The following is a 23,723-nucleotide window of genomic DNA, read 5'->3' as shown; positions in this document are numbered from 1 at the left end:
ACTGACTGCCTGATGCCAGAGGCAGAGATGAACCACGGCGAACCTCTGCTTAACAGATGCATTTCACAGATCATCACGAAGGACGAAGGGCCAGCAGGGAAGAAGGTTGGGGTGGCCGCGCTGCCAGCGCCAAGTGCTTTGGGATTGGGAGAGGGCCTCCATTGTGCCTCCTGGGGAAAGGAGTGCGGCTCATCGGGCTGTGCAGGGAGCCATCCTGTGCCGTGACATCCTGGAGCGTGGCCAGGCACAAAAGGCTGAGAAGCCCCTCATCCCTGTGACTGCAGCAAAGCAAAGAAGGTACCAGAAAACAGCCCTGGGGTGCCATCATCCAGCCCCCAGCCACGGGGTCTTCCCTTAGGCCTCTGGGGACGCATCCAGGAACCAAGATGAGATGGAGGCTGCCGTCATTCCTGGGCGGGTTCCTGAGGCCCCACTGCCTGTCCTGCATGGCCTCCCCGACAGCAGGAGCCGCTCCCTTCTGTGCCCGCAAAGCTTCACGGGACACTTGGCACAGTCACCCACCCTGGGGACCCCCTCATCCAAGCACTACCTGATAAAGGCTCCCAGAGGCAATGGCTGAGCCCTTCAACATTGCCAAGTCCCTACTCTGTGCGTCCAAGTGACATGGATGAGAAGGGCTTGGGGCTGGCTGAGGGAACACGGTCCCAGCAGTGACAGCAGACATACTAGATAGAAGGCCAGGGTGGCCGGTGCCGGCAAGGCCCCTTAAAGGAGGTGCCTGCGGCAGGCCAGGCGATTGTTTAGACTCTCCCTGAAGACCCCCCCCCCCGGCCCCTGCCACCTTTCCCGGAGACCCATTTGTGTGTGGGCCGGCTCCTCAGAGGAAGTCCCTGCCAGCACAGTCCCAGCACCTGGCTCTGCCCCTGCCCAGGCTGGAGTCTTCTCCTGACCCAGCTCCTCCGGGGGCTCCTCCTAGGACGCGTCCTGCTTCTGGATGCTCTGCGCTCCGGTGGCCAAAACTGAAGGCGATCCTCCAGCTGGAGTGGGACGGGGGCCAAGGCCGGCATGGCCATCTCTTGCCTCGTCTCGGACACAGTCATGGGACCCGAGAGCCCGCTGGCTTTGGCGGCAGCCACAGCGCTGACAGCACGTAAGCTCGCAGACCCTTCCCCACGGCTGCCAAATAGCCAAACCTCCCCTTCTTTCTGGTCTTGTCAAGCTGATCTTTGGAATCCATGGCCAGCCTCTCCATGGGTTCCTATTCATTCTGTCTGGACTTTGGACCCTGGCCCATTCCAGGCTTGGCGCTTCCTCCCAGCTTGGGGGCATCTTGCTAAGGCAATGCCTTCCTGTCTCTGTCCCTTTGGGAACAGAATGGCCTCTCCCTTTGGCCAGCTCACATCACCCTCCCCACCCCCCAAGATGTCTTTCCCGATGTCCTTCCCTCCCTCGGAACCGTTGGGCCCTCTCGGGCACACCCGCTGATCAGTCCTGGATTCGAGTTCTGCGGCCACATCATCTACATTTTCCGCTAGACTGTTGGCTTCTCGAAAGCAGGTCCCCTCGGCATGTCCCTGAGCCAACAGTACCAGGAAGGCCCCATCCCAATGGGCTCCATCTACCCCCAGGAGGCCCCTCCGGAAGGACTTGGGAAAGCAGAAACTGAGGCTTCCACGAGACATCTCTGGTCAGAGGAGCGGGACAGGCAGGCACCTCCAGCTGCGTGTGCGAGTCCTGCCCCAGAAGCCCTCGGGTTTCTCCTTCATCCTCAAACGTCAGCTTCTTCAAGGCAGGGCCTCTGTGCCCCCTGGTTAGGGCAGGAGAGCTGCCCCCCTCTGCCTGTAGCAGTCAGGTCCATGGGCACCCCCGAGGGCCCCAGGGAGTCCCAGGACCTGCGGGTCTCGCTCTGGGGGATGATGGGCAAAAGGGCAGCCTCCTGGCTACAGCAGGAGATCGGGCTCCTGGGCAGGGAGACTTACAGAGCCTGAACGTGTGCCTCGGCCGTCTAACGGAGCCCAACGAGTGTCAAGGCCGGCTGGCTGGCAGCCAGAGGGCAGTGGAGAGGAGCTCCTTCAGGCCGTTCTGCATCCTGGCAAATGGTTTCTCAGATCCAAGTTCGAGACCCTCAAACCCACCTAGAGGAGCCTGCCAGCTCCAAGTCCGCCTGGGCAACCAACAGAAAGGGCCAGCTCCGAGCAGTCTAGTCTAGGGCTCTCCTTCCTAAAGGCTGGCGCTGACCCTAAGAGCCCAAGACCTGCCTCAGTCTTCTCTTTTGTAAATCGGGTCATGGGGCAAGACACAGAGCTGGAAGGGCCCTCAGAGGTCAGACAGCCGATTCCCAGAGGGCCAGGGAGGAGAAAGGGCTTCCTGAGGGCCCCCTGGGGCAGGAGGCTAGCCTTGGGCATTCTTGTGCTCGCCGCCACGCGGGCTGCTGTGAGGGCCGGCTCCGCCAGCCTTAAAGCCATCATGAGTGGGAGCCGGGGATGGCGGCACCCAGCTCACACCGTCCTTCTGGAGAGCTCTGGGAGCTGGCAGGTTTGTGTTGTGACGGTGCCACCGAATGGGGGAGCCAAGACAAAGCAAGACGGGGCTGGGGCTCGGGACTCGGTGACCAGGGCGCAGCAGGCCCCCACGCCCAGCCCCCGACACAAAAAGGCATCGAGGATAAAGGGGCGATCCCAGGCAGGGGAGCGCCGGGGGCACAGGAGGACCCCAGAGAGACCGAGGCTCCGAGAAAGCCTCCTGGGCCCCGGCCTCAGCCACCAAGGGCCGACCTGGCCGGGGCTGGCCCAGAAGCAGAGCCCTGATGTACTGGGCAAGGACCAGGGGGGTCAAGTGTGGCCTTGGCCGCCCTCTGGTGGCTGCTTCTCCATTCACTGCCCTGGCCCTCTGCCTCTGGCAGGATGGGCTCGTTCTAGGCCACCGATATCCACGGCCCGGCAGTGGGAGCCCTGGAGGGGGTGCCAGGAGGAGGAAGAGGTCTCTCCACATTTCTCTACCCAATAACCAAGCATGCAGTAAGCCCCAGTGGTCTGCCCGGCACTGTGCTTGGTGCTGGGGACACAAAGACATCGGAAATGAATTCTGAGACTGTGGCCTGGTGGGGAAGACCTTGGCCTCGGGTTCAGATCCTGCCTCTGAACGTAGCACCTGTGTGACCCTTCTCCAGGCTCGTTCCCTTGGATAGCGCCCTGGGCTCCAGTCCAACCTCGGGCTCTGCCAGGCTGGGTGCCCCCGGCAAGTCCCCAGCCCGTTTGCCTGTTTCTCCATAAAGTGGGAACAAGAACCCGGCCACGAGGGTCTGGAGAGCCCTTCTGCAAAGTGTGCTCTGGGCTCCTCCCGGGGAGAATCGGCACCAGCACTGAGAAGGGGACCCAGCAAAGCCGTGCTGGCACAGGGAACAGCGGCTGGGGCAGAAGCTTCTGCAAAGACCCCGAGAAGAACCTCTGCAGGCCAAAGCCACACCCTCTCACGGGGCCCTCGTGGATGAAGCCAGTGTCAAACGGCACGAGGTGGAGAGAGGCCGAGTCTTGAGGACGGCCCACGAGCCTCGTGGGAGACCAGAAAGCCTGATCATGGCGGCATCACAGACCATCCAGAGACCCCTGGCTACGTCGCGAGAGGACAGGACGTTTCAGGATGGACGGATACACGGATGGATGTTTGGATGGACGGATGGACAGACGGATGGATGGATGGATGAATGGATGGACGGATGGATGGACGGATGGACAGACGGATGGATGGATGGATGAATGGATGGACGGATGGATGGTTGGATGGACAGACGGATGGATGGATGGATGAATGGATGGACGGATGGATGCTTGGATGGACGGATGGACAGACGGATGGATGGATGGATGAATGGATGGACGGATGGATGCTTGGATGGACGGATGGACAGAAGGGAGCACCACATTACTGACGATGCTCTCTCCTGGGCTCTCCTCCTACCTCTCTGACCACTCCTCAGGCTTCTCTGTCAGATAACCGTCTGTGAGAGACTCCCGGCTCCCCCCACGAGGGAAGGTTCCGGGACTTAGCAAGCAGCACTTTCCCATCTAAGCGCCTTGTATGCTCTCCGCACTGCTAAAGGAAACAAATCTTGTGTGCTGAGTTGGGGACGTCCAGCAGGCGGGGGGTCAGGAAAGAGGTGAGGGCTGGCTCTACGGCTGTGGAGGCTGCTCAGGCCCCCGAGGGAGGGCAGAGAGGAGAGCCTCGGGGATCCCTGCACTTGGAAAGTGTCATCAAGGTGGTAATCCGACAGAGACCGGGCTCTGCGCCCACTGGCACAAGCTTCAAGAGGGGCAAAGCCCGTGGCCAAAACTGTCTCGCTGAAGCTTGACAACAATCGGGCGAAGAAGACGGACTATTATTTCCCTTTTATAGATCAGTGACTCGCCCAAGGTCACGCAGACATCCCAGGCTTCCTGCCTGGACGGTCTCTCAGACTCCCCACTCAGTGGTCACTCAGCCTCAGCTTGAAGGGCCGCAGTCAAGGAGAGAACAGCTCTCCCTCCAGGGTCCCTCAGCTCTGCTTGGCTCCGACTCCCCATTTGATGCGCTTTTTTACAGTAGAAAAGCCGGAACTAGACTGAGGGCAGGAGTGCCGGCAGAGACACCTGCCGCGAGGCCAACAGAGCACGTCCTTCTGTCGCCTCCCCGCCGGCCCCATGCCCAGCTGCCTCGCTGGAGTCTGCCCTCGGCCCTTCTCCTCCTCTCGTCCAGGCCCCAGAGGCGAGCAGCCGGCCGGCCCCTGCCCCAGGAGCTCCTTACTGCTTCTGGGACCCGAAAGGAACTCCTGCATTTGGCTCTCCAAGCCCTTCTCCACCTGGCTCTGCCTCATCCTCCCGTGCTGCCACCCAGCCAAACCAGCCCTCTCTGGACTCCCTGCACACGGCACTTTGTCTCCAGCTTCCACGTCTTTGCACTGCCCGTGACGGAGCCTGGAATGCCCTCCTTCCTTTCCCTGCCTGCCAAAGTCCCTCTCTCACTTCAAGGCTCAGCCAAAGCGCTCCTTCTTCCAAGGCCTTTCCTCTTTCATGCTCCGCCCCAGCCAATGACCCTGTATGGAGTCCGTGTATTCCTAGAGATGCCCGAGGGGGCAGGAACGGAGGCATCTGGGCAGGGATGGGTTCGCTCTTCGTCTTCGCGGCCCCAGCTCCCAGGAGGGGGCCCGGCCTGCCCCCCGACTCCTGGGTCCCACAGGGCCGGATGGCCACCACGCCACCACGGAGACTCTGTTCTCCTCCTCCAGGGCTCCTCCTGGATTCAGCCACTTGGACCAGGCCGATCCAGCCGTCTCGTGCGCGGTTAGCCAGACCGTCATCCCACGGTGCTGGCCCTTCCCAGGCATCAGCCCCCCCACGTCAGGCCCCCATCGAGCCCCAAGCAGAAGCCCCTGACGCCGGCCCCCCGCCGGCAGCGACCTCCTCGGCCCCGCGCCCCCACTCACCTCTGCTGCTCCCGCAAGGAGGGGGTCCAGACCTCCAACACGTAGCCGTCGAAGTGCTTGCTCTGAAAGACCAAAGACAGCAGCAGCTCAGTCGCGGGAAGGCGTCCGGGAGGCCGAAGGCGAGTCTGTTCTCTTCGGCAAACCCCAAAGCAGGCTCGCGCCTGCCCTGAACGGTAAGTGGCTGGAGGGGCCCCCGGGTCCTGCTCACAGCCTTCGGAGCCCGGAGCTGGGGGCCCCGGCGCTTCCCCTCCCGGCTCTCTCCTCCTAGCTGGGAGCTTAGTGCACGGGTGCGTTTTCGGCTGCCTCCTCTCGCTTCCTTTATGGCTCACCCTGGGGGACCCTGGCGGCCCGGGCCTGGATTCCCGGCTCCCGAACCCAGAGGCTGGAGCCCTGAGCCGACAGAGGTTTGCCCCCGCCCTCGACGGTGGCTGAGGCCATGGGCCCGGCAGAGGCACCGGGCAGCAGGCCTGAGAGCGCACGTTTGTGCTGGGAGATGGGGGGACAGCCAGGGGGCCCTGACCAGGCTCAGGGCGGCAGGTGGACGGCCGGAAGCCTCCAAAAGCAGTGAGGATGCCAAGCGAACACGTCCTGGGCTCTGAGTACCCAGACGCCACTGTTGGAGGGTTCCCACACCATTTCCCCGCATTCCACAACCTTGCCTAGGTTGCCAGGGAGTCCAGAAAGCCTTCCTTTGGGCCCAGTCCCAAGGCGCCTTTTCCCCCATTACACGTGAAAACACTTTCTAACCTTCATTTTAAAACATGTTGAGCTGCCACGTCTCCCCCCCCTTCCCTCCCCACTCCTCGAATTGGAGAGATTCTGCAGGTGCCGTCAGGCATTTCCAAATGAGCCACGTTGGGGGGAGGAACCAGAGCAAGAAAAGAGATTGTGGAACCGCCTCCGATCTACATTAAGCCTCCGTCAGCTCTGTCTCTGGAAGCGGACAGCCTCTTCTTTATGATCGTCTCAGGCCACCGTATTGCTGACGATCGTCATGACCCACACGCTGTTACCGGCACGAGGTTCTGGTTCTGCTCTCTTCACTCCTCGCCTTGTAGAACTCTCCCAGGATTTTCTGCAAGCATCCTGCTTGTCACTCTTGAAGTAGTGCGGCAGGATTCCATCCCAACCATATACCAAAGTTTGCTTAGCCGCAGCCCGATTGATGGACATCCCGTTGGCAGTTCTTCGTCCCCACAAAAAGAGCTGCAGTAACTACCCGTCTACAGAAAAACTCTTTGGGATATGAACCCAGTAGTGGTATTGTCAGGTCAAAGGGTCTGCACAGTTTGAGAGTCCTGGGAGCAGAGTTCCAAATTGCCCTCCAGAACCGTAGGATCAGTTCGCAGCTCCACCAACAATGCATTAGTGTCCCAATTTGCCTACATTTTCCTCAACATTTACCATTTTCCTTTTCAGTTGTATTAGCCAATTTACTAGGTGCAAGGTGGCACCTCAGAGTTGCTCTAATTTGCGTTTCTCTAAGTAGTAGTGATTTAGAGCATTTTTATATAGCTTTGATCTTCATATCCTTTGACCACTTATTAACTGGGAATTGGGGCCTTTATCAGAGAAACTTGCTATAGAAAATTTCCCTCAGTTTTCTATTTTCCTTCTAATCTTGCATTGATTTTGTTTGTGCAAAAGTCTTTTAAATTTACTGTAATTAAAACGATCCATTTTGTTTTCCGTAATGCTCTGTATCTCTTTTCAGAAATACTTCCCTTGCCCATAGAACTGACAGGTAAGGTATTCCACGCTCCCCTAATTTGCCTCTATCACCCTTTATGTCTAAATCATATACCCAATATAACCATATCTTGGTATATGGTATGAGATGCTGGTCTAAACCTAGTTTCTGCCAAACTGCTTTACAGCTTTCCCAGCATTTTTTGTCAATGAGTGAGTTCTTGTCCCCAAAGTTTGGCTCTTTGCATTCATCAAACACTAGATTATTATGGTCATCCATTTAAAATAACTGTAGACACTATAAAAGACCTGGGAGTCTATCTGCCAAGGCTAACCCAGGAACTATATGAACACAATTACAAAACACTTCACACAAATAAAGGAGGATCTACCCAACTGGAGAAATGTTAACGGTTCATGGGTAGGCCAAGCCCATATAATAAAAATGACAATTCTACGAAATTGTTTTACTTTCAGTGTTATACCAATCAAAGTACCAAAAAGTTACTTTATAAAACTAGAGAAAAATAGCAAAATTAATTTGGAAAGACAAAAGGTCAAGAATATCAAGTGAAGGGGGCAGCTGGGTAGCTCAGTGGATTGAGAGTCAGGCCTAGAGATGGGAGGTCCTGGGTTCAAGTCTGGCCTCAGACACTTCCCAGCTGGGTGACCCTGGGCAAGTCACTTGACCCCCCCCCTTGCCTAGCCCTTTCCATTCTTCTGCCTTGGAGCCAATCCACAGTATTAAAAAAAAAAGAATATCAAGTGAATCATCGAAAAATTCCAAGGAAGGTGGCCTAGCAGTACCAGATCTCAAACTGTATTACGCAGCAGCAATCATCAGAACAATCTGGTATTAGCCAAGAAACACAAAAATGCAAAGATAGTTTTGTTTTCTCATTGTCCATTCGAATTCCTTTAGTTTCTTTTCCTACTCTTATTGCTATAGCTAGCATTTCTGAGTGAGAAAAACTCTGAATAATAGTGATGGACGGCACCATCCTCATCTCACTCCTGACCTTATCAAGAAAGGCTTCTAGCTTATCCTCATTACAGAAAATACTTGCTAATAGTTTTAGATGGGCACTACTTGTCATTTTAAAGGAAAGCTCTGTTATTCCTGTGCTTTCTGGTGTTTTTTATTTTTTTTTTTAAACCCTTCACTTCTGTGCATTGGCTCCTTGGTGGAAGAGTGGTCAGGGTGGGCCATGGGGGTCAAGTGACTTGCCCAGGGTCACCCAGCTGGGAAGTGCCTGAGACTGGATTTGAATCCAGGACCTCCTATCTCTCCATCCACTGAGCTACCCAGCTGCCCATTTCTAGTGTTTTTAATAGGAATGGGTGCTGTACTTCATCAACACTTTTTCCTACATCTACTGAATCACATGATTTTTGCTGGTTTTCTTACTCATATGGTCAATTAGGCCGAAAGTTTTCCTAATTTTGAACAAGCCCTGCATGCCTAATACAGATCTCACCTGGTCATCGTGAATGAACTTTTTGATATAAAGCTGTAACTCCTTGGAAGCATTTTGTTAACATTTTTGCATCAATATTCATTAGGGAAGTTGGTCTATAATTTTCTTTCTGTTTTTGCTCTTCTTGGTTTAGGTGTCAACATCATGTTTGTGTCATAAATTTTTCTGATGGGACTGTTTAAGTCTTGTATTTTCTCTTCTGTTAATCTGGGAAATTTCTACTTTTGTAAATATTCATCCGTTTCAGAGATTTTTATTTAGTAGTTCAATAGTTTTCTTACTTTCAAGTGTATTTATCTTCTTTCAACTTTCAGATTTCCAATATGGTAGTTAATTGGGGGTTCTAAATGTGTCTTTTTCCTAGATATTTTCATTGTATGCCCAATTCATTTCTCTATTTTATTGATGTAAACATCACGGTCTGTGGCTGAGCCTACAGAGGTAACCAGGAAGTTCAGCTCCATTTCACTGGTATTGTTTTCATCATAGTTAACTTGCTTACGTGTCACCTGTCTGTGTAAACTCCTTCTAGCTGCCCCAATAGGGATAAAGCTCTGAAGAGGTACAAGTCTCACCATCCTGTGTAGGAATGTAAAGTTGAACCTTACTGAATCCGTTGTTTTGTTTTGTTTCCTTGTTTATCTTTTTGAGCTTCTCCTGGGTCTTGTACCTGAAAGTCAAATCGTCGGCAGATTCTGTCTTTTCGTCAGGGACGATGGAAAGCCGTCTATTTCACTGCGTATCTATCCTCCCCCCCCCCCCCCCCCGAAGGACTGTACTCAGTTTTGCCAGGTGGGTGATTCTTTCTTGGCAGTAATCTGCGCTCCTCTGCCTTCTGGAATATCACACATTCAACCCCCTTTGATCCTTTAATGTAAAGGTTGCCAACTCTTGTGTTATTCCAACTGATTCCATATTTGAATTGTTTCTTTCTGGCTACTTGACCTGAAAGCCTTGGAGTTTGGCCATACCATCCCCGGGCGTTTTCATCTTATTTTGAAATCTCTTTCAGGAAGTGATTGGTGGATTCTTTCCATTTCTCTTTTACTCTCTAGTTCTTAACTATCCTTGAAAATTCTTGAAACCTTCCCCTTTCAGAACTAGACGAATCGAGCCAAAGACAACTGCTCCTCCTCAGCCTGAGATCCTGACCCAGGAATGCAACCTGGATCTGTGATTGGGCAATGTGGCAAGTCTTGCACCAGACCCCTCCCATCTCCTTCTCAGCGGCTGTCCCACTCCCACCCCTTACCGTCTGTGGCTGAGAAAGAGCTCCAGAAGGCTTTGCTGCCGATTTAGCTTCCCCCAAGACCTGCTTGTGGGAACTGCCTAGGCATGCTGCTTTGCATTCTACTTCCAGCCCAGGGCGATCAATCTTTTGTGCCAGCCTAAGTTGTTTTGGCCTGAAAAATGATTGAATCTTAACGTTTTTAGGTTATGCTAGTCCAGAATTTGTTTTGAAGCCGTATAGTCATGTGGAGGGCAATTCAGGAGATATCAGGCGGCTTTGTGCGCCTTCTCTGTCACCTTGGCTCCCTCGCCCAATAGTTCTTAAATCATCTCTCCTCAGTTTGTTTTCCAGGTCGGCTGTTTTTTCCAATGAGGTATTTTATATTTCCTTTTATTTTCCATTCTTTTGACTTTGTTGTATCGTTTCTTGTTTCATGGAGCCGTTAACTTCCACTTGCCCAATTCGAATTTTTTAAAAATTATTCTCTCCAGTGAGCTTTTTCATGTCTCTTTCCATTCGGCCAATTCTGCTTTTTGCATGCAGAGCTCTTCTCTTCAGTGGATCTTTGTGCCTCCTTCACCAAACTATTGATTCTCTTTTCAAAATTGTCTTGGATCAGTGCCTGCGACAAAGGCTTCATTTCTCCACTACACAGAGAACGGAACCACGTTTTTAAGACTACAAAGCATTCCCCGATTGCTAAGCGGTCAAAGGACATGAACAGGCAGATCTCAGGTGAAGAAATTAAAACTCTCTACAGTCATATGAGGAAATGCTCCAAATCACCACGAATCAGAGAAAGGCAAATGAAAACTCGAAGAAACCAACTCATACCTAGCCAAGTGGCTACTACGACCAAAGAGGGAAGTGATGAATGGTGGGAATGGGAAAACTGGGAGATTAATGCACTATTCGTGGACAATGAACCATTCTGGAGAGCAACATGGAACCACACCCAAAGGGCCATAAAACTACGCATGCCCTTTGACCGGCAGTGCCATGCCTGGGCCCGTGTCCCAAAGAGTTCAGAGATAGGGGAAGAGGCTCTACTTGTGCAAAAACATCTTTAGCAGCCCTTTTTGTGGCGGCAAAAAGTTGGAAACAGAAGGGATGTTTGTCAGTTGAGGAACTGCTGAACAAGCCTGTGGGATGTCACCGGAACGGAAAACTATTATGTCCTAAGAAACAACGAACAAGCCGAGTTCAGGAAAGTCTGGAAAGGCTTATATAAACCTCTGATGCAAAGTGAAGTGAGCACGACCGGGAGAACAACGTACACAAGCAATATTACTGTATGACGACCCACTGTGAAGGACTAAGCTGTTATCAGGAAAGCAAGTTTCCATGACGACCTCAAGGGACTCGTGATCTAAAAACACACCCCCAAACCCCGCTATCCACAGCCAAAGAGGGAACTGCTGGAAATACAAGTGCAGATGAAAGCAGCCCGTCCTTCGCTTTACGTCCTCCACGAGTTTTTACCGTATGTGTCAGCGATGACATGGGGAATGTGGAGACACGTATTGCACGAAAGCACTGATATAGCCCCTCTCAGACTATTTGCCACCTTGGGGAAGGGGGGAGGAAGGGAGGGAGAGTCTGAATCACAAAATGCCAGGAAACGATTGTCAACAATTATTTCTACACGTAATTTAAAAAATTAATAAAAAAATAGAAATTGTGCATTGCAATGTTTTCCTTCCCTTCCCCAATTTTTTCTCTGCATCTCCTATTCGATTTTCAAAAATTCTTTTTGGGCTTTTAGGAATTCTCTTTGAGCCTGTGACCAATTCACATTTTTCTTCAAAACTCTGCATGTGGAGTTCTTAGGGACTTGGTTGTCTTCTGAATTTGTGCCTTAATCCTCCCTGTCACCACAGTAACTTTACATGGTCGGGTACTTCTTGAATTATAACTATGTCCACGTGGGGCTCTGTTCCTGGGGTAAAAAAAGGGCACTGGCTGGTGGGCACCTTGTAGGTCTTCAGTTCTTCCAGGGTGGTAGGATCTACGGAGACGTGTGGGTACGGCTCTGCAGTCCCGAGCACTCTGCGCCACCCCGGAACTGTGACCAGAAGCCCTGCACCTCTGCGGCCACAAGCTCTAATGAGCCAGCGCTCCTTTTAGCTCTGGGATGGCGACCTAAAACTCTGCACGGGCAACCCAGTCGAGCCTCGCACCCAGTTACCGGCAAAGCCTCCCCAGCAATCTCCTTCTGGGCAGTTGCCTGACTCCCTCACCATCTGTAGGCTAAGAGCGCCAGAAGCTGCTGCTACAGACAGAAGCGCTCAGGACCTGCCTGGGAGTCCCTGACCCCACCATCCTGGATGCCAGGCTCTTCAGAGAGCAGCAGTGGGTCTGGCGTGCAGGCTGGGCCTCAGAGGTTTGGGGCCTGAGGTTGGGTTCTCGTCCAAGAAACACGCAGCTGGCAGAGAGCCGGCTGCCCAGAGACTCCCCGAGGCAGGCGGGTTCAGGACATTTTAGCTGGTATCAGAGCCGGATGGGTTTTTCTCAGTTTTACGTCTGACCCTCAAACCTGTCAAGTGAGTCCCCTTTGGGGAGGATTTGCCTCCGAGGCTTCTGGGGTCCTGCAGTGAATCCCTCTCCCTGCACTGGCCGGTCCCCGATCCAGGCGCCAACAAATTACCCATCCCGAGTGCCCAGAAAGGGATTCGGGACCAGCGAGGGGCCTCCCCACGCTGGGACCCTGTGGCCGAGGAATGCCAGACCCTGGGGAAGTCACCGAGGAAAGCGCCGCCTAGAAAAAGCAGCTTCTGGAGATGCCCATCAGAATCAATGGCGGTCCTTCCCTTCTAGGCCCGGGTGTCTGGGCCGCCCAAGGAAACGGACAGGAGCCCCCGGGCAGCCTGTGTGCCGCCGACCGGCAGCGTGACAGCATCGAGAGCCTACCTTTGCCACCTGCACCAAGGTCTTTGCGAACTCCTCGATCTCGTCTTCACTGCTGAACAAGCTTTTGTAGTCGTCCCGAGTCCACTTGTCAAACAAGATCCGGGGCACTGAAAGGGACGCCCAGCACAAGGGTGAGAGCCTGGGCAGAGGACGAGGGGAGCAAGGAAGGGGGGCACCAGCAGGAGTGGCTACCAGACTGCCAGGCCAGCCCAGCCAATTCTCCCAGAAGGCAAGCTAGAAACAGACGGGCACATGCGCCCTCTCAGTCTCTCTGAATGTCTCTGGCTCTACTGCCCCCGCCTTCGCTCTCCTTCTTCAGAGTTCGGAAGAGGCCGGAGGCTGCCTGCCCTGTCAGCCTCCCCCCCGCGGGGCTGCTCTGCTGCTCTCCAGCCCGGGCCTCTCCCCCTCCGCACGCCCCACTCACCAAGCTGAACACCTTTTGTTTGCTTCTTGAGGGCTTTTATCCAGTCTGTTAGAAGAACAAGAGAAGAAGCAGAAAAATGAAGCTCCGCACTTCCTGGCCCACAGGACAGTGAGAGCCATCAAGGCGGCAGCCTGGAGGAAGCTCCAGAGAGGGGGGCGCCCCCCTCCCCCGCTGGCCAGCCAACACTCCCCCAGTGGGAGGCCCGTGGTGGCGAGCCTGTGGCCCTCTCTGTGGGCCCGGGCTGGGCTGCCCCCCTGCCCTCTCCACGGCGCCCGAGGACATTCTCCCACCCTCTGCCCTCCAAAGGCTCGCCAGGGCTGGGCTAGGCCCCCAGCCGGGCCCCCGAGGCTGGCTGCCCCAGGACGGCCTGGCCCGGTCCCTGCCTCCTCCCCACGGCCCGCCGCGCGCAGAGGGCGCACCTTGGTCGGCGTCGTGGAGCCCCAGGACCTGGTAGAGCTCTCGGCCCCTGCGCTTCACCTGCAGCCACACCGGGGAGATCAGGGTGAACTTGTTCCCGAAGATCTTGGCGACGTCGTAGCCGTGACTGTTCCACTTGCGAGGGGAGAGCAGGAAGAGGGAGGGAGGGAGGGAGGGAGGGACACGCCACGAGCCAGGTCAGCGAGCGTCTCCCCTCGGCGGCGGTTCTAGACCGCGAGCCCCGCGCTGGGCTTCGGGGAACGCTCCTCTAGGCAGGGCTCCTTTGGGTGCCGGCCGACCTCTCCCCAGCTGACCGCGGAGGAGTCTGAGGGCTCCGAGCCACGGCTGCTGGGTCTGGTGCCGGGAGATCGCCGAGGCTCCGCAGCCGTGGGCTGGGCAGGGCTCTGTCCGAGGGCCTCGGAGAGCCCAGGACCCCCTCCCCGTTCCTCACCTCGTCCCGGGGGCCTCCCACTGCCTGGCCCCGCAGAGGAACGACATCTCCCCACGTGAAAGGGGCTTCTCCCTCCTGGGCTCTCGGCCCTTCTGGTCAGTGTCACTTGGGGCTCCGGCTTCTGCGGGCCGCCCCCATCCCATCCCCCCTTCCCTCTTCTGTGTCTCTGGCGCGTCTATACCACACACGTGCATACATACACACACACACACGGGCAGGGAGAACACCTGGAACTCAGCAAAGGGCCCGGCATGGACATGAAGGAAGGGGCGACCCTCCTCCTTCCCTGCTTCCTGGCCCTAAAGACATAGTCTGGGGCTAGAGCCCCCCACAGCACCCCAACTTCTCTCGCACCCTGGACGTTCACAGACTCCCAACCTGAGAGCCAGAAGGGCCCTTGCGGGGCATCGAGTGCATCCTCTTGGGTGGCCATCGGGATCAGAGGCCCAGGAAGGAATAAGGACTTGCCTAAGGTCACCTAGCTAGCCTCGGCCCATCTGAGGTGGGATTCAGCCTCAGGTCTTCCTGCCTGTTTCTCCAGCCTCCCTTTCTCTTTACGCCTATCTCTGCTCACCGGGGGCAGATCCTCGAACCTCGCGCCTGGCCTGGTAACAAACAGGAGGCAACATCCTTCTCGGTGGTCCCCGGGCCTCCCCGTGCAGCCTTAACACGGCTGCTGAAGACAGGAGTCTGACAAGGTCTCTCTTCTACTCCATAACCCTCTGTAGCTCCCAGTCTCCCCTGGTCCTTCCCAATCAGGCTCCAGCCAAGCTCGCCTTCTGTGCCATGAAGAGCAGGTCACCAGGGAAGAACCACCGAGGGCTCGGGGGCTGGGGACGAAGGGGCAGAGGCCGGCAGAGCGGGCCAGGCGGGTGAACAAGTCCTACTAGGGCATGACGCACGTGTGCACACAGAGACCCCCCACACATGCGTACAGACACACACACGAGTGCCTCAGCTTCTCCCCGGCAGGCCTGAGCTCGCCCACCCACTGGCCTGTCTGCCTCCTCCTCTTCCGTCTGTCTGTCTCTCCCCCATAGTGCCTCTCTCGCCCTCCCCTCCGTCTCTGTCTCTGTCTCTCCCCCCTTCCTCCCATGCTGGGCCCCCTGAGAGGCAGCCGCGCCACAGACGCGTGTGCCCGGCCCCCGGATGGCCCAGGGCCGCCCCCTCCACGACTTACCGGGGTGACGTATCCCAGGACGTGTCCAGGAAAGTGCTTCTGTCTGCTCTTCTGGGCGCAGTAGCTGTTGTGCTCTAAGACCACATCCTGCGCCCGGAGATCCGTAACCACTAAGCCCCGTTCTTGGACGGTCAGTGTAGACAGCTGGGTCTGGGCCAGGAGGAAGCAGAGAACAAGGCAGAGGAGAGGCCCCCCGCTCAGCTCTGGGCCCGTCCACAGGAGAGCCCTGCCCCCGGGGGGAAGCTGGGAGGGTCCCCTGACCTCTGAACTCCCTTCTGACAAAACGAGGGAGAGATCCCGCGGGCACGAGGAGGGCCGCTGCCCCGCCACAGGGGACGTGAGGCTCCTGTCAAACTGGGGTGCCAGCAGGAGCGGCAGGGCCCTCCTCCCGTGGCCCCCCGGTGGCACTGCTGCCCAGGGACCTGGCCCCCAGGGCGGCCTCCCCTTCAGGGATCTCCTGCTCTGCGGCTGGCTGAGGCGCGAGGGAGAAGGCAGGCGGCTTCCCAGCAGCACCAGCCCCTCCTCGCCCATCTGGCGTCTCTCACATCCCGTCCTCCTCCTTGGGGACGTCCCTCGAAGCAATACCCGACTCAGCCGCCACATCACTCCGCTGCTCCAGAGCCTACATGGGCTCCCTTGGCCTCAGGCCGCCCTTCGCTGTGGGACCCCCTCCTGGCACCCCGCCTTGCCCTGGCCTGCCCGCCCGCCCGGTTCCTCAGAGTCCTCCGTGCAGTCGAAGGTCGGTTCTGGCTCGAGCTGCTGCCCTCGGGAGGCCTTTCTTGACCCCAGATCAGGCTGTCGTCGCGGCTCCCTTCCCTCCCCCCATTCTCCGCAGTCGGTGCCGCCCTCTCTGGCCCCAAGGAGAGCCCCACAAGTGAGGGCCCCGCCGAGCCCGGCCACCCCCGGCCAAGGTTCAGGGAATCGTGGCAAAGTGAGGCGCGGCCAGAATCGGGGCGGCTCAGAGCCGAGTGCAAGATGCCCCGAATCCGCCTCGAGGGGAGCGACAGGCAGGTTCCAGCAGCCCCGAGGCCCGACCTGGCGCCTCTCAGAAAGGGCAGCCGCTGGAGGGGGGCCGGTCAGAGGAGGCCACGGGGACGGCGGGCAAGCAGAGCCAGCGGCAGCCCTCCCGGGCCCGAGGCAGGAGAAGGGGCCGCCGGCGGCTCTCGTGGGGGGCTTCAGAGCTGGACGTCCAAAGGGACGGATGCCGTCAGCCAGGGACCGGCCCGAGGAGCCGAGGCACACGACGGAGACAAAATCCTGGCGTGCCACGAGGAACAATGGCCGCCGGGGGTGGGGAAACCCTACTGGATCGGCCACTGAGTGGACGAGCCCGGCCCACAGCAAGAGCAAGCTGCCCAGCGACCAGCCGGGAAAGCCTGGGCCACCTCATCGAGGCGGTCCAGAGCACTGAATGCGAATGATGCTCTCAGCCTCCAGAGGGGCAGAGGAGGGCTTGGAACGTGAAGGGAGGGGGAGCTTCTCCCTTTTGTTCCATTTCTGGCTGGCAGGGCATGTGCCGGGCTGCAGAACTGCCGGGGCACGAGAGAGAGAGAGAGAGAGAATGGGGACCTTCATCACCCATCCAGCTAAACTGCCAAAATGCTGACGAGGCGCATGGAATGACGGGGCAGGAGGAGAAGCTCCCCCAGACGGGAAAAGCCCTCCGAGACGCTGGAAGGAAAACAGTGGATGCGGCTCTGGCCTGCCCCTCGAGCAGCCGCCCTGGAGACTCAGAGGAAAGGGGCTCCGGCGGGCCCCCACCCCCGCCAAGCCCAGACGTCCCGGGTTCCTGGGCATCCTGAAGAGCCCAAAGAGTGGGCCCAGGCGCTTCTGGCACACGGGTGAGGATGCCAGAGGGGCAGAGGGGGCCGGACTCACGCCTCCTCCTCAAGCTTCCCTCACGGGCATTCCTGGGAGGCCCAGACACCGCTGAGGCCTCCATGTCGCTGGCCTACAAGCTGCGAGAGGCACGCCAGACGGGGCAGAGCGCCAGGCCGCGGGGCATCCAGACGCCTGCTCTGTGGGGGCCCCTGCCAGTCTTACCTTCTCCTGGAGGGTTTTGGGGTCTGCTCTCTTGGGGTCGGACTTTGCCAGAGTCGCGCCACCGAACTCCCAGGCCAGGATGAAGCAAAGCAGAGGCAGGAGGCTTCCCATGGCGGGGGCCGCACCGAGGACCGTGGCCGGGCAGGAGCACGCCACAGAGCGCCACTAGAGGAGGAGGAGGAGCGGCTCAGGCCGTGCAGTCTGCTGAGGGGCTTTGGGGATCCGTCCACCCCGAGCCGCCCCGGCCCAACGAGCCTCTGCCCTCGGCCTGGCTCGGGGGGGGCACCAGGCCCTCAGACCAGGGTGCTGGGGATTAGGAGGGGGGAGCGAGCCCTGGGCCCTGACCCCCACGGCTCTCCCGAGGAGGAAAGGGACAGAACAGGCTTGTTCTCTGGAGGGCTGGGGCTGGGGGGAGGGACCACGAGTGCCCCCCAGAGTCCACACCGGGGTGCAATGCAGCTGGGAGAGAGTCCTGTCCAGCTGAGGCCCGTGAGGGTTGGCAGCAGAGCGATCTGCCTAGTGTGGCCAGCCGGGGCTACCTGGAACCCCTCCCCTGGGCACCCTCCTCTCCTCTCCTCCCCTTCTGCACCCACCTGTGCCACCTGATGTCATCCTTCAACCCACCCAAGGTCCCTTCTCAGTGCCCATCCCCCTCACCCTCGAGGCCACCCAGACAAGTACAGAGAACTGAGGCACCCCTGCCCACAGGGAACTGGCCCAACAGGGAAGACCACAGGGATCGCCGAGGCCACCAAGGGCACCCCTGGGTGCAAAGGTGACAGGCCTGGAGTCACCCTGAGTCCAAATCTAGTCTCAGACGCTTCCTGTAAGAGCCTGGGGCAGTCACTGTATTCCTGCCTGCCTCGATTTCTTCATCTGTAAAATGGGGATCACAATAGCACCAGCCTCCGAGGGGTTGGTCTCAAAGGGGATCCTGTTTGTAAATCGCTTTGTAGGCGCCTGGCATACAGTAGGTGCTCTATAAGTGCCTGTTCCCCTCATGGGGACACCCTAATAGACAGCAGATGTATAAAGTGACTCAGGACACTCAAGCTGGGGAGGGCCCCCAGAGGGAGAGAGGCAGAGGGAAGGGGCGGAGGACTCCAGGCTCGCTGGGGCTGGGGCGAAGGGGAGGAGCGTCTGCCGAGGCGTCCCAGAAAAGCAGCCGGGGCGGTAGAAATGATAGGACGGGCCCCAGCAGGTGAGGCCAAGCAAAGGGCAGGAGAAACACTGCCCAGCCCGGGGGCCCTGAGGCTGTCCGCAGCTCAGGGGAGAAGGGGTCGAGGTGGGAGTCGCAGCCCCAAACCAAGGGCCGTGGCCTTGGGGCCAAGACAGAGGCTGCTTCTGTCTGCTGCCTCAGGCCTTCTCCGGCTCCATCCAGCCTCCATCCCGCTGCCCCTGCTGGGCAGTCAGGGTCTAGGCCCAAGAGCCAGTGAGGTCACCCCCCCCCGGAACCCCAGGGGGTCCCTATTGTCCTCCCAGCCTGGTCCGGGCCTGCCTGCTTGGGCTCATCCTCTCATTTCCTATGATGGAGCCGAGCCTCACTGGCCTTTGGGGGTTCTTACATGTATGCACACCAGCAGGAGGCTCTGCGGCCTGCACTGCCCTCACCTCGAGCTCTCCCTTGACTCCTCGACTGCCCAGCTTCCCTCATGGAGCAGCTGGGGGCCCCTCTCCGGGGACCCCTGCAGACCTTCCTCTAAAGTGACCCCTCCAGTGTGAGCCTAGAGAGCCCCCGCCAGCCTCCCCCTCCCTCCCTCCCTCTGCCAGACCAGAGGCCAGAGGCTTCCTGAGGCCCCAGAACCAATGAGGCTTGTTGACTGACTGGAACAAGAGGCCTTTGGGGATGACTCGCGGGGTCTTGTGGACACTGGTTGTGTGAAAGCACCTGTCAGCCCCCCTCCAAAGGGTCCCCACAGTCAAGAGTGGCTCAACCAAGAGGGTTGGAGAGCAGGGAGTTACAATGTAACAAGAGTCTGTCAAGAGTTACAATGTGACAAGTGTTTGCTGAGAGTTACAAAGTAACAAGTTTGTAGCTGGAATAAGTGTGACAAGTGCATGTCAAGTGTTACAATGTGACAACTGTGTATCTGGAGTTACAATGTAACAGGGGTGTGTCAGGAGTTACAAAGTAACAAGAGAGGAGACTGAGGAACATACAAGGGGAGCTCCAGGAACGGAACTGTCCCTTCTCACTGACTCTAACTACCCAGACCCTGCTTGGGACTTGTCCTTCGTACTCAACGAGGCCGGCCAACATGACCTCCTGAGGACCAGAGTGCCTTGGGGGATGGTCTTGGTCCCATTTTACAGATAGGGAGACTGAGGCAGACAAAGGAGAAGGAATTTGTCCAGGATCACGCTGTCAGAATCTGAGTCAGGATTTGAACTCACAGAACTCCGACTCCAGGCCTGGTGTTCTGTACGACCTGAGAGTTCCAAAGCCAGCCAAATCCGGGGAGCCGGAGGCCAGTGTAGACCCGCGAGGGTCCATCCCCCAAAACTAGACTCGAAATCAGTGGATGTGAAAACAACCCTCTCCCCGGGCGCCATTCCTGCAATTCCCCCCCTTCCCCCCAGAGCTAGGGAGGCGGAGCAATGAGTTGGCGCCTGCTGTAAAGCCACGCCCGGGGCTGCAGTACAGATGGGAATACTGAGGCAAACTTTAGCCTCTACGGGGCGCCCTCTGCCTCCAACCCTTCCTCTGACGGACGGAGAGGTTAGATAAGCGGCAGGGTACCCAGGCCCGTCCAGCCCCTCGCCAGGTGCTCTGAGGGGAACGCTCACCTGGGGCTGGGGGGGCTCCCGGACGAGTCTCCTGGAGACAGCCGGAAGTAGCTGGTGCCGGCCAGGAAATCCCGCCTTACGTAGCCTGCACGCGAGGGCCTCCGGGAATGGACGCAGGCGCAGAAGCACCAGTTCCGGTGCGAGGGGCGGAGCTATGGAGGGAGAGGCGGGGACGTGAGAGGGAATGAGAGAGAGCCCTCCCCAGAGGGGCGGGGCCTGAGGGGCGGGGCCTGAGGGGGCGGGCCCAGCTAAAGGTTGGGGTCTTTTCTGCTTCTTTCCCGGATTTCCTTCCTCCAAGTTACTTCTGGATCCCGTCCTTGGGGGTCCCCAACGCCTCTGCCCCGGGGCCCTTTTCCCAACTCCGCCTCCCTCCTTTCCGCTTCCCTTTCTCCCTCCAGAAAGTCTCCACCTAGTTGCCTGCGGGAGTCACGTGGTGGGTCCCCCTTCCCAGTAAGAGTAGATTCCGTCTGTGGAGCAGCACATAACAATTATTTTATTTGGTCCTCCCGAGAGCCCTGGGAGGGAGGTGCTGCTTTAGCCCCATTTTACAGATGAGGAAACTGAGGCTTGCCCAGGGTCACACCCGGAGGAATCAGGGTTTCCCGAGCACAGGCCCTGCCCTGTGTAGGAAATGGTCCCTCTGGAATGAAAACCCTTCACCACCTGCTCAGCCTGCCTGAGGTCACCCCCGCGTGACTGGGGAGCCAAGCTCAGCTCCATCCCCCTCACCTTTAGCCAAATGCACGGATGCTGGGTTTCCTGGACCCTACCCAGCACGCAGGCCACCTCTTAGCCTTTGCCCCCCCCACACCTCCAGGCAGCCTCCCGGTTCCCCTCAGGCTGGCATTCTCTTTCCTTCAGTAGCTCCAGGCAAAGGGCAGCTCCTCGTGGCGGGGCCTGCAGGGTGCCCAGATGGGAGCTGGGGAGGCTTGGCGGGTCTCGTTCCAGCCGCTCCTCTGGTGCGAGGCAGCACGGAAGGTCTGGCCACTGGGGGACACTGGCACCTTCTGGCCTTTCTGGCCAAGGGAGGGGCTGTTTTCCCCTTTCCAGGCCCCCTCCCTGGGCATTGGAGAGCCTGAGGGCTCCCCCTTCCAAGGCTCTCATGCTGTTTTCCCAAAGTAAAGGCTCAGGATCCTTTCACTCCTTTGCAGTGTTTTGGGGCTCACCGGCGGATCCCCTGCCCTGCCAGGCCAAGGGGGAGGGCCTCAGTGGGGGATGCTCACAGGCCCCTCCCAAGGTGGAGGAAGGCTCGCCCCTGGCCTCCCTGGGCCTCCCTGGGAAGATGCTGGAGGAGCCGGCTTTTGATTCTTCCACTCCCTGGGAAGGATCCAGCGGGAGAGTGGGCCACACCACGCCAGGCTGACCTCTTCCATGCGGCTGCACCCGCCGCTCCTCCGGGCTCCACACAGTTCCCTGTACGTTCAGCCGAGCCGGGTGCCTGAATGGGCCGACTTGGCAGGAACTAGGCTTGGGGGAGAGAAGGGTTGCCCGGTGGGCAGAGCCTTTGGTGGGCTTATTCATCTCATCTTTCCTCAAAGGGGGGGATGCAGAGCAGCGCCCTTCAGGCTGCTACATGCCACGGGGGCTGGGGGGGGTGACGCACGGACGGACGCAGATAAAGATGACAGCATGGATTCGGCACCTACTCTGTGCCAGGAACAATCACGACAGCCCTGACCCTCGAGGAGCTACAAAACGGAGCTCCTGCTATTAACCCCTTCTCCCTTCCCGCCCTGGCACGCGGGGGCCCCTCATCCCTGGACTACTGCTCTGGCTGCTGGGGGCTTGCCTCCCTTCAGGCCATGCTTCCTTCAGCCCCCAAAGGGATTTCCCTAAAGAGCAGGTCTCCCATGTCACCCCACGGTTGAAAGAAACTCCAGATGGGGGATCCTGCAGGATCAAACAGAAAATGCTGTTTGGCATTCAAGGCCCTTCAGAACCTGCCCTGCCCCTCCTGTCTTCTTACACCTTAATCTCCCAAACATACAGATCCTGTGATTCTCCCTGGAACAAAGCCCTCCACTTCCTACCTCGGGGTGTTTTCTCTGGCAGTGCCCCCCCCCCATCTCCCTCCTCCTCTTCCCCTGCTGGCTTCCTCTCGCCCCGTCTCTTAAAGCTAGTGCCTTCCCCCTGTCAATGACCCCTCCCCCATGCCATCTATGTGGAGTCGCAGGGACTGTCTCTGTGTGTCCTCGGGGCTCAGCACGTGGCCTGGCACCCAGGCACTGTGGCATTTGGGGTTTGGATTGAGTTGATTTGACCTGACATTCCAATGGGGGGGAACCACCCGGAGTGAAGGGGAGAACCGCTGGCCTTGAGGGAGGCAGAGCCCTTTTCACAGTGTTTGCAAATGGAAGTCCACCGAGCCAGAGGGTTTCCTCTGAAAGGTCACCACAACGTCCCCCTTGGATGGGGAGCCCAAGTGTGGTCCTTGCCGGGAGGAGGATGCTTGAACCAGAGGCATTAGAACGGATGAAGACGAGAAGTGCCGGAAGTCCAGCAAGACCCCCTTTGTGAAGGAGGTGACGCCGAGGAGCAGAGGCCGAGGAGAGGATAGACCCTAGGGCTGTGATGGCAAACCTCTGGCACACGTGCCAAAGATGGGCACGTGTGCCATCATCCACCAGAGTTAGTTACTAGAAAGGCAGAAGGACTCTGGCGGAGCTGCTTCCTTCCCCTTCTCCACCAGGCTTCCTTGTTCCTCTGCCCAGCAGCCCAAGGGAAGCCCTTACTCTCTCCCCTGAGCAGAGCCCGCGGGCCACTCTCCTGCCCTTCCCCCTCCCCTTTCTGGGGTCTCTTGGTCTCTGGGTGTGGCACGGCATAGCACACACAGTCTGGGGAGGGCAGAGCACGGCACTCGGGCTCTACAAGGTTCACCATCATTGCCCTCCGGCTTCTGCGGACTCAGAGCAAAGTGCCAAAGAGCCGTGAGGACGCTTTGTGGTGATTTCAATGTCAACGATGGCCCAGAAACTTGAGGGGAGCATGAGGAGGGAGGGCTGGGAGGGAAGCCTTCCTCCTCTTCCTGAAGACTCCGGGGCCACGAGACTGCATCAGACAGCCCTGAGTTTGTCACTTCGGGTTCTTCAAAGATTCCGGGATTCCGCCATGGGCTGCCCCTGCAGGGTAATCCCTTACGGTTGGATGGCCCTCCCGTGAGGAGCAACTCCCAGAGGCCTGGGGTGGGTTGGGATCTGCACCTGCGGAGGGCCCCGCTGTGTGGCTGAGGTCCCCGAGCTCTGCCACACGCTGGCAGCGGTGAAACGGCGACGAGGGAGCCACATTTTTCCCATCAGTCGCAGTTTGTTGAAAGGGGCAGGAGGACCCCGAGCTCTTCCTAGTGAGTTCTGAAGCGCCCGACCGGCAGCCTCTCGGCTCTGCGGGGCTCTTCGGGTGGGCTCGCCTTAAACTCTGGGACAAGTTCTGTTTCTGGCGGCTCCGGGAGGGAGAGGATTGGACTGCGCGCCTTCGGAGAACGCAAAATGAGGGTAAAAAAGAAGTCAAGGGGCCGTGAGCGCGTCAAGAGCTCGGCTAGCAAAGCTTCAGGCCCCCAAATGACCCAGAAGGCCCATTTTCCCAATGTTTGAATTCTCTCCCCTCCCCCTCAGTCAGAAAGCGAGCGATGCGCCGGGGACTCTGCGTGTGCAGGCACGTTGGTCATGTTGTGCTTTTCAGAACGGGCCGCTCTGCGGTT

The 23,723-nt window shown here is 58.0% G+C and overlaps 1 protein-coding gene across 2 annotated transcripts in view; it reads right to left on the bottom strand.

Moving 5' to 3' along the window:
• The window catches only part of CHID1 (chitinase domain containing 1), a 46,845-nt gene extending 26,769 nt beyond the window's left edge, over positions 1-20,076 (bottom strand). For both annotated transcript variants that reach the window (XM_044682318.1, XM_044682319.1), the window contains exons 1-7: positions 20,030-20,076; positions 17,243-17,407; positions 15,200-15,349; positions 13,571-13,703; positions 13,152-13,196; positions 12,728-12,834; positions 5,420-5,481 (exon numbers count right to left, since the gene is read on the bottom strand). In XM_044682318.1, the coding sequence (XP_044538253.1) occupies positions 5,420-5,481; positions 12,728-12,834; positions 13,152-13,196; positions 13,571-13,703; positions 15,200-15,349; positions 17,243-17,353 (608 nt within the window). In that variant the 5' untranslated portion in view covers positions 17,354-17,407; positions 20,030-20,076. The remainder of the gene's footprint in view (positions 1-5,419; positions 5,482-12,727; positions 12,835-13,151; positions 13,197-13,570; positions 13,704-15,199; positions 15,350-17,242; positions 17,408-20,029) is intronic.
• Between the last annotated feature and the right edge of the window lie 3,647 nt (positions 20,077-23,723).

This window comes from Gracilinanus agilis, chromosome 6 (genome assembly GCF_016433145.1).
Source record: "Gracilinanus agilis isolate LMUSP501 chromosome 6, AgileGrace, whole genome shotgun sequence".
In the NCBI taxonomy this organism is placed as follows: Eukaryota; Metazoa; Chordata; class Mammalia; order Didelphimorphia; family Didelphidae; genus Gracilinanus; species Gracilinanus agilis.
The sequence above is the reverse complement of the archived record's forward strand: the minus strand, read 5'-3'. Positions and strand labels throughout refer to the sequence as shown.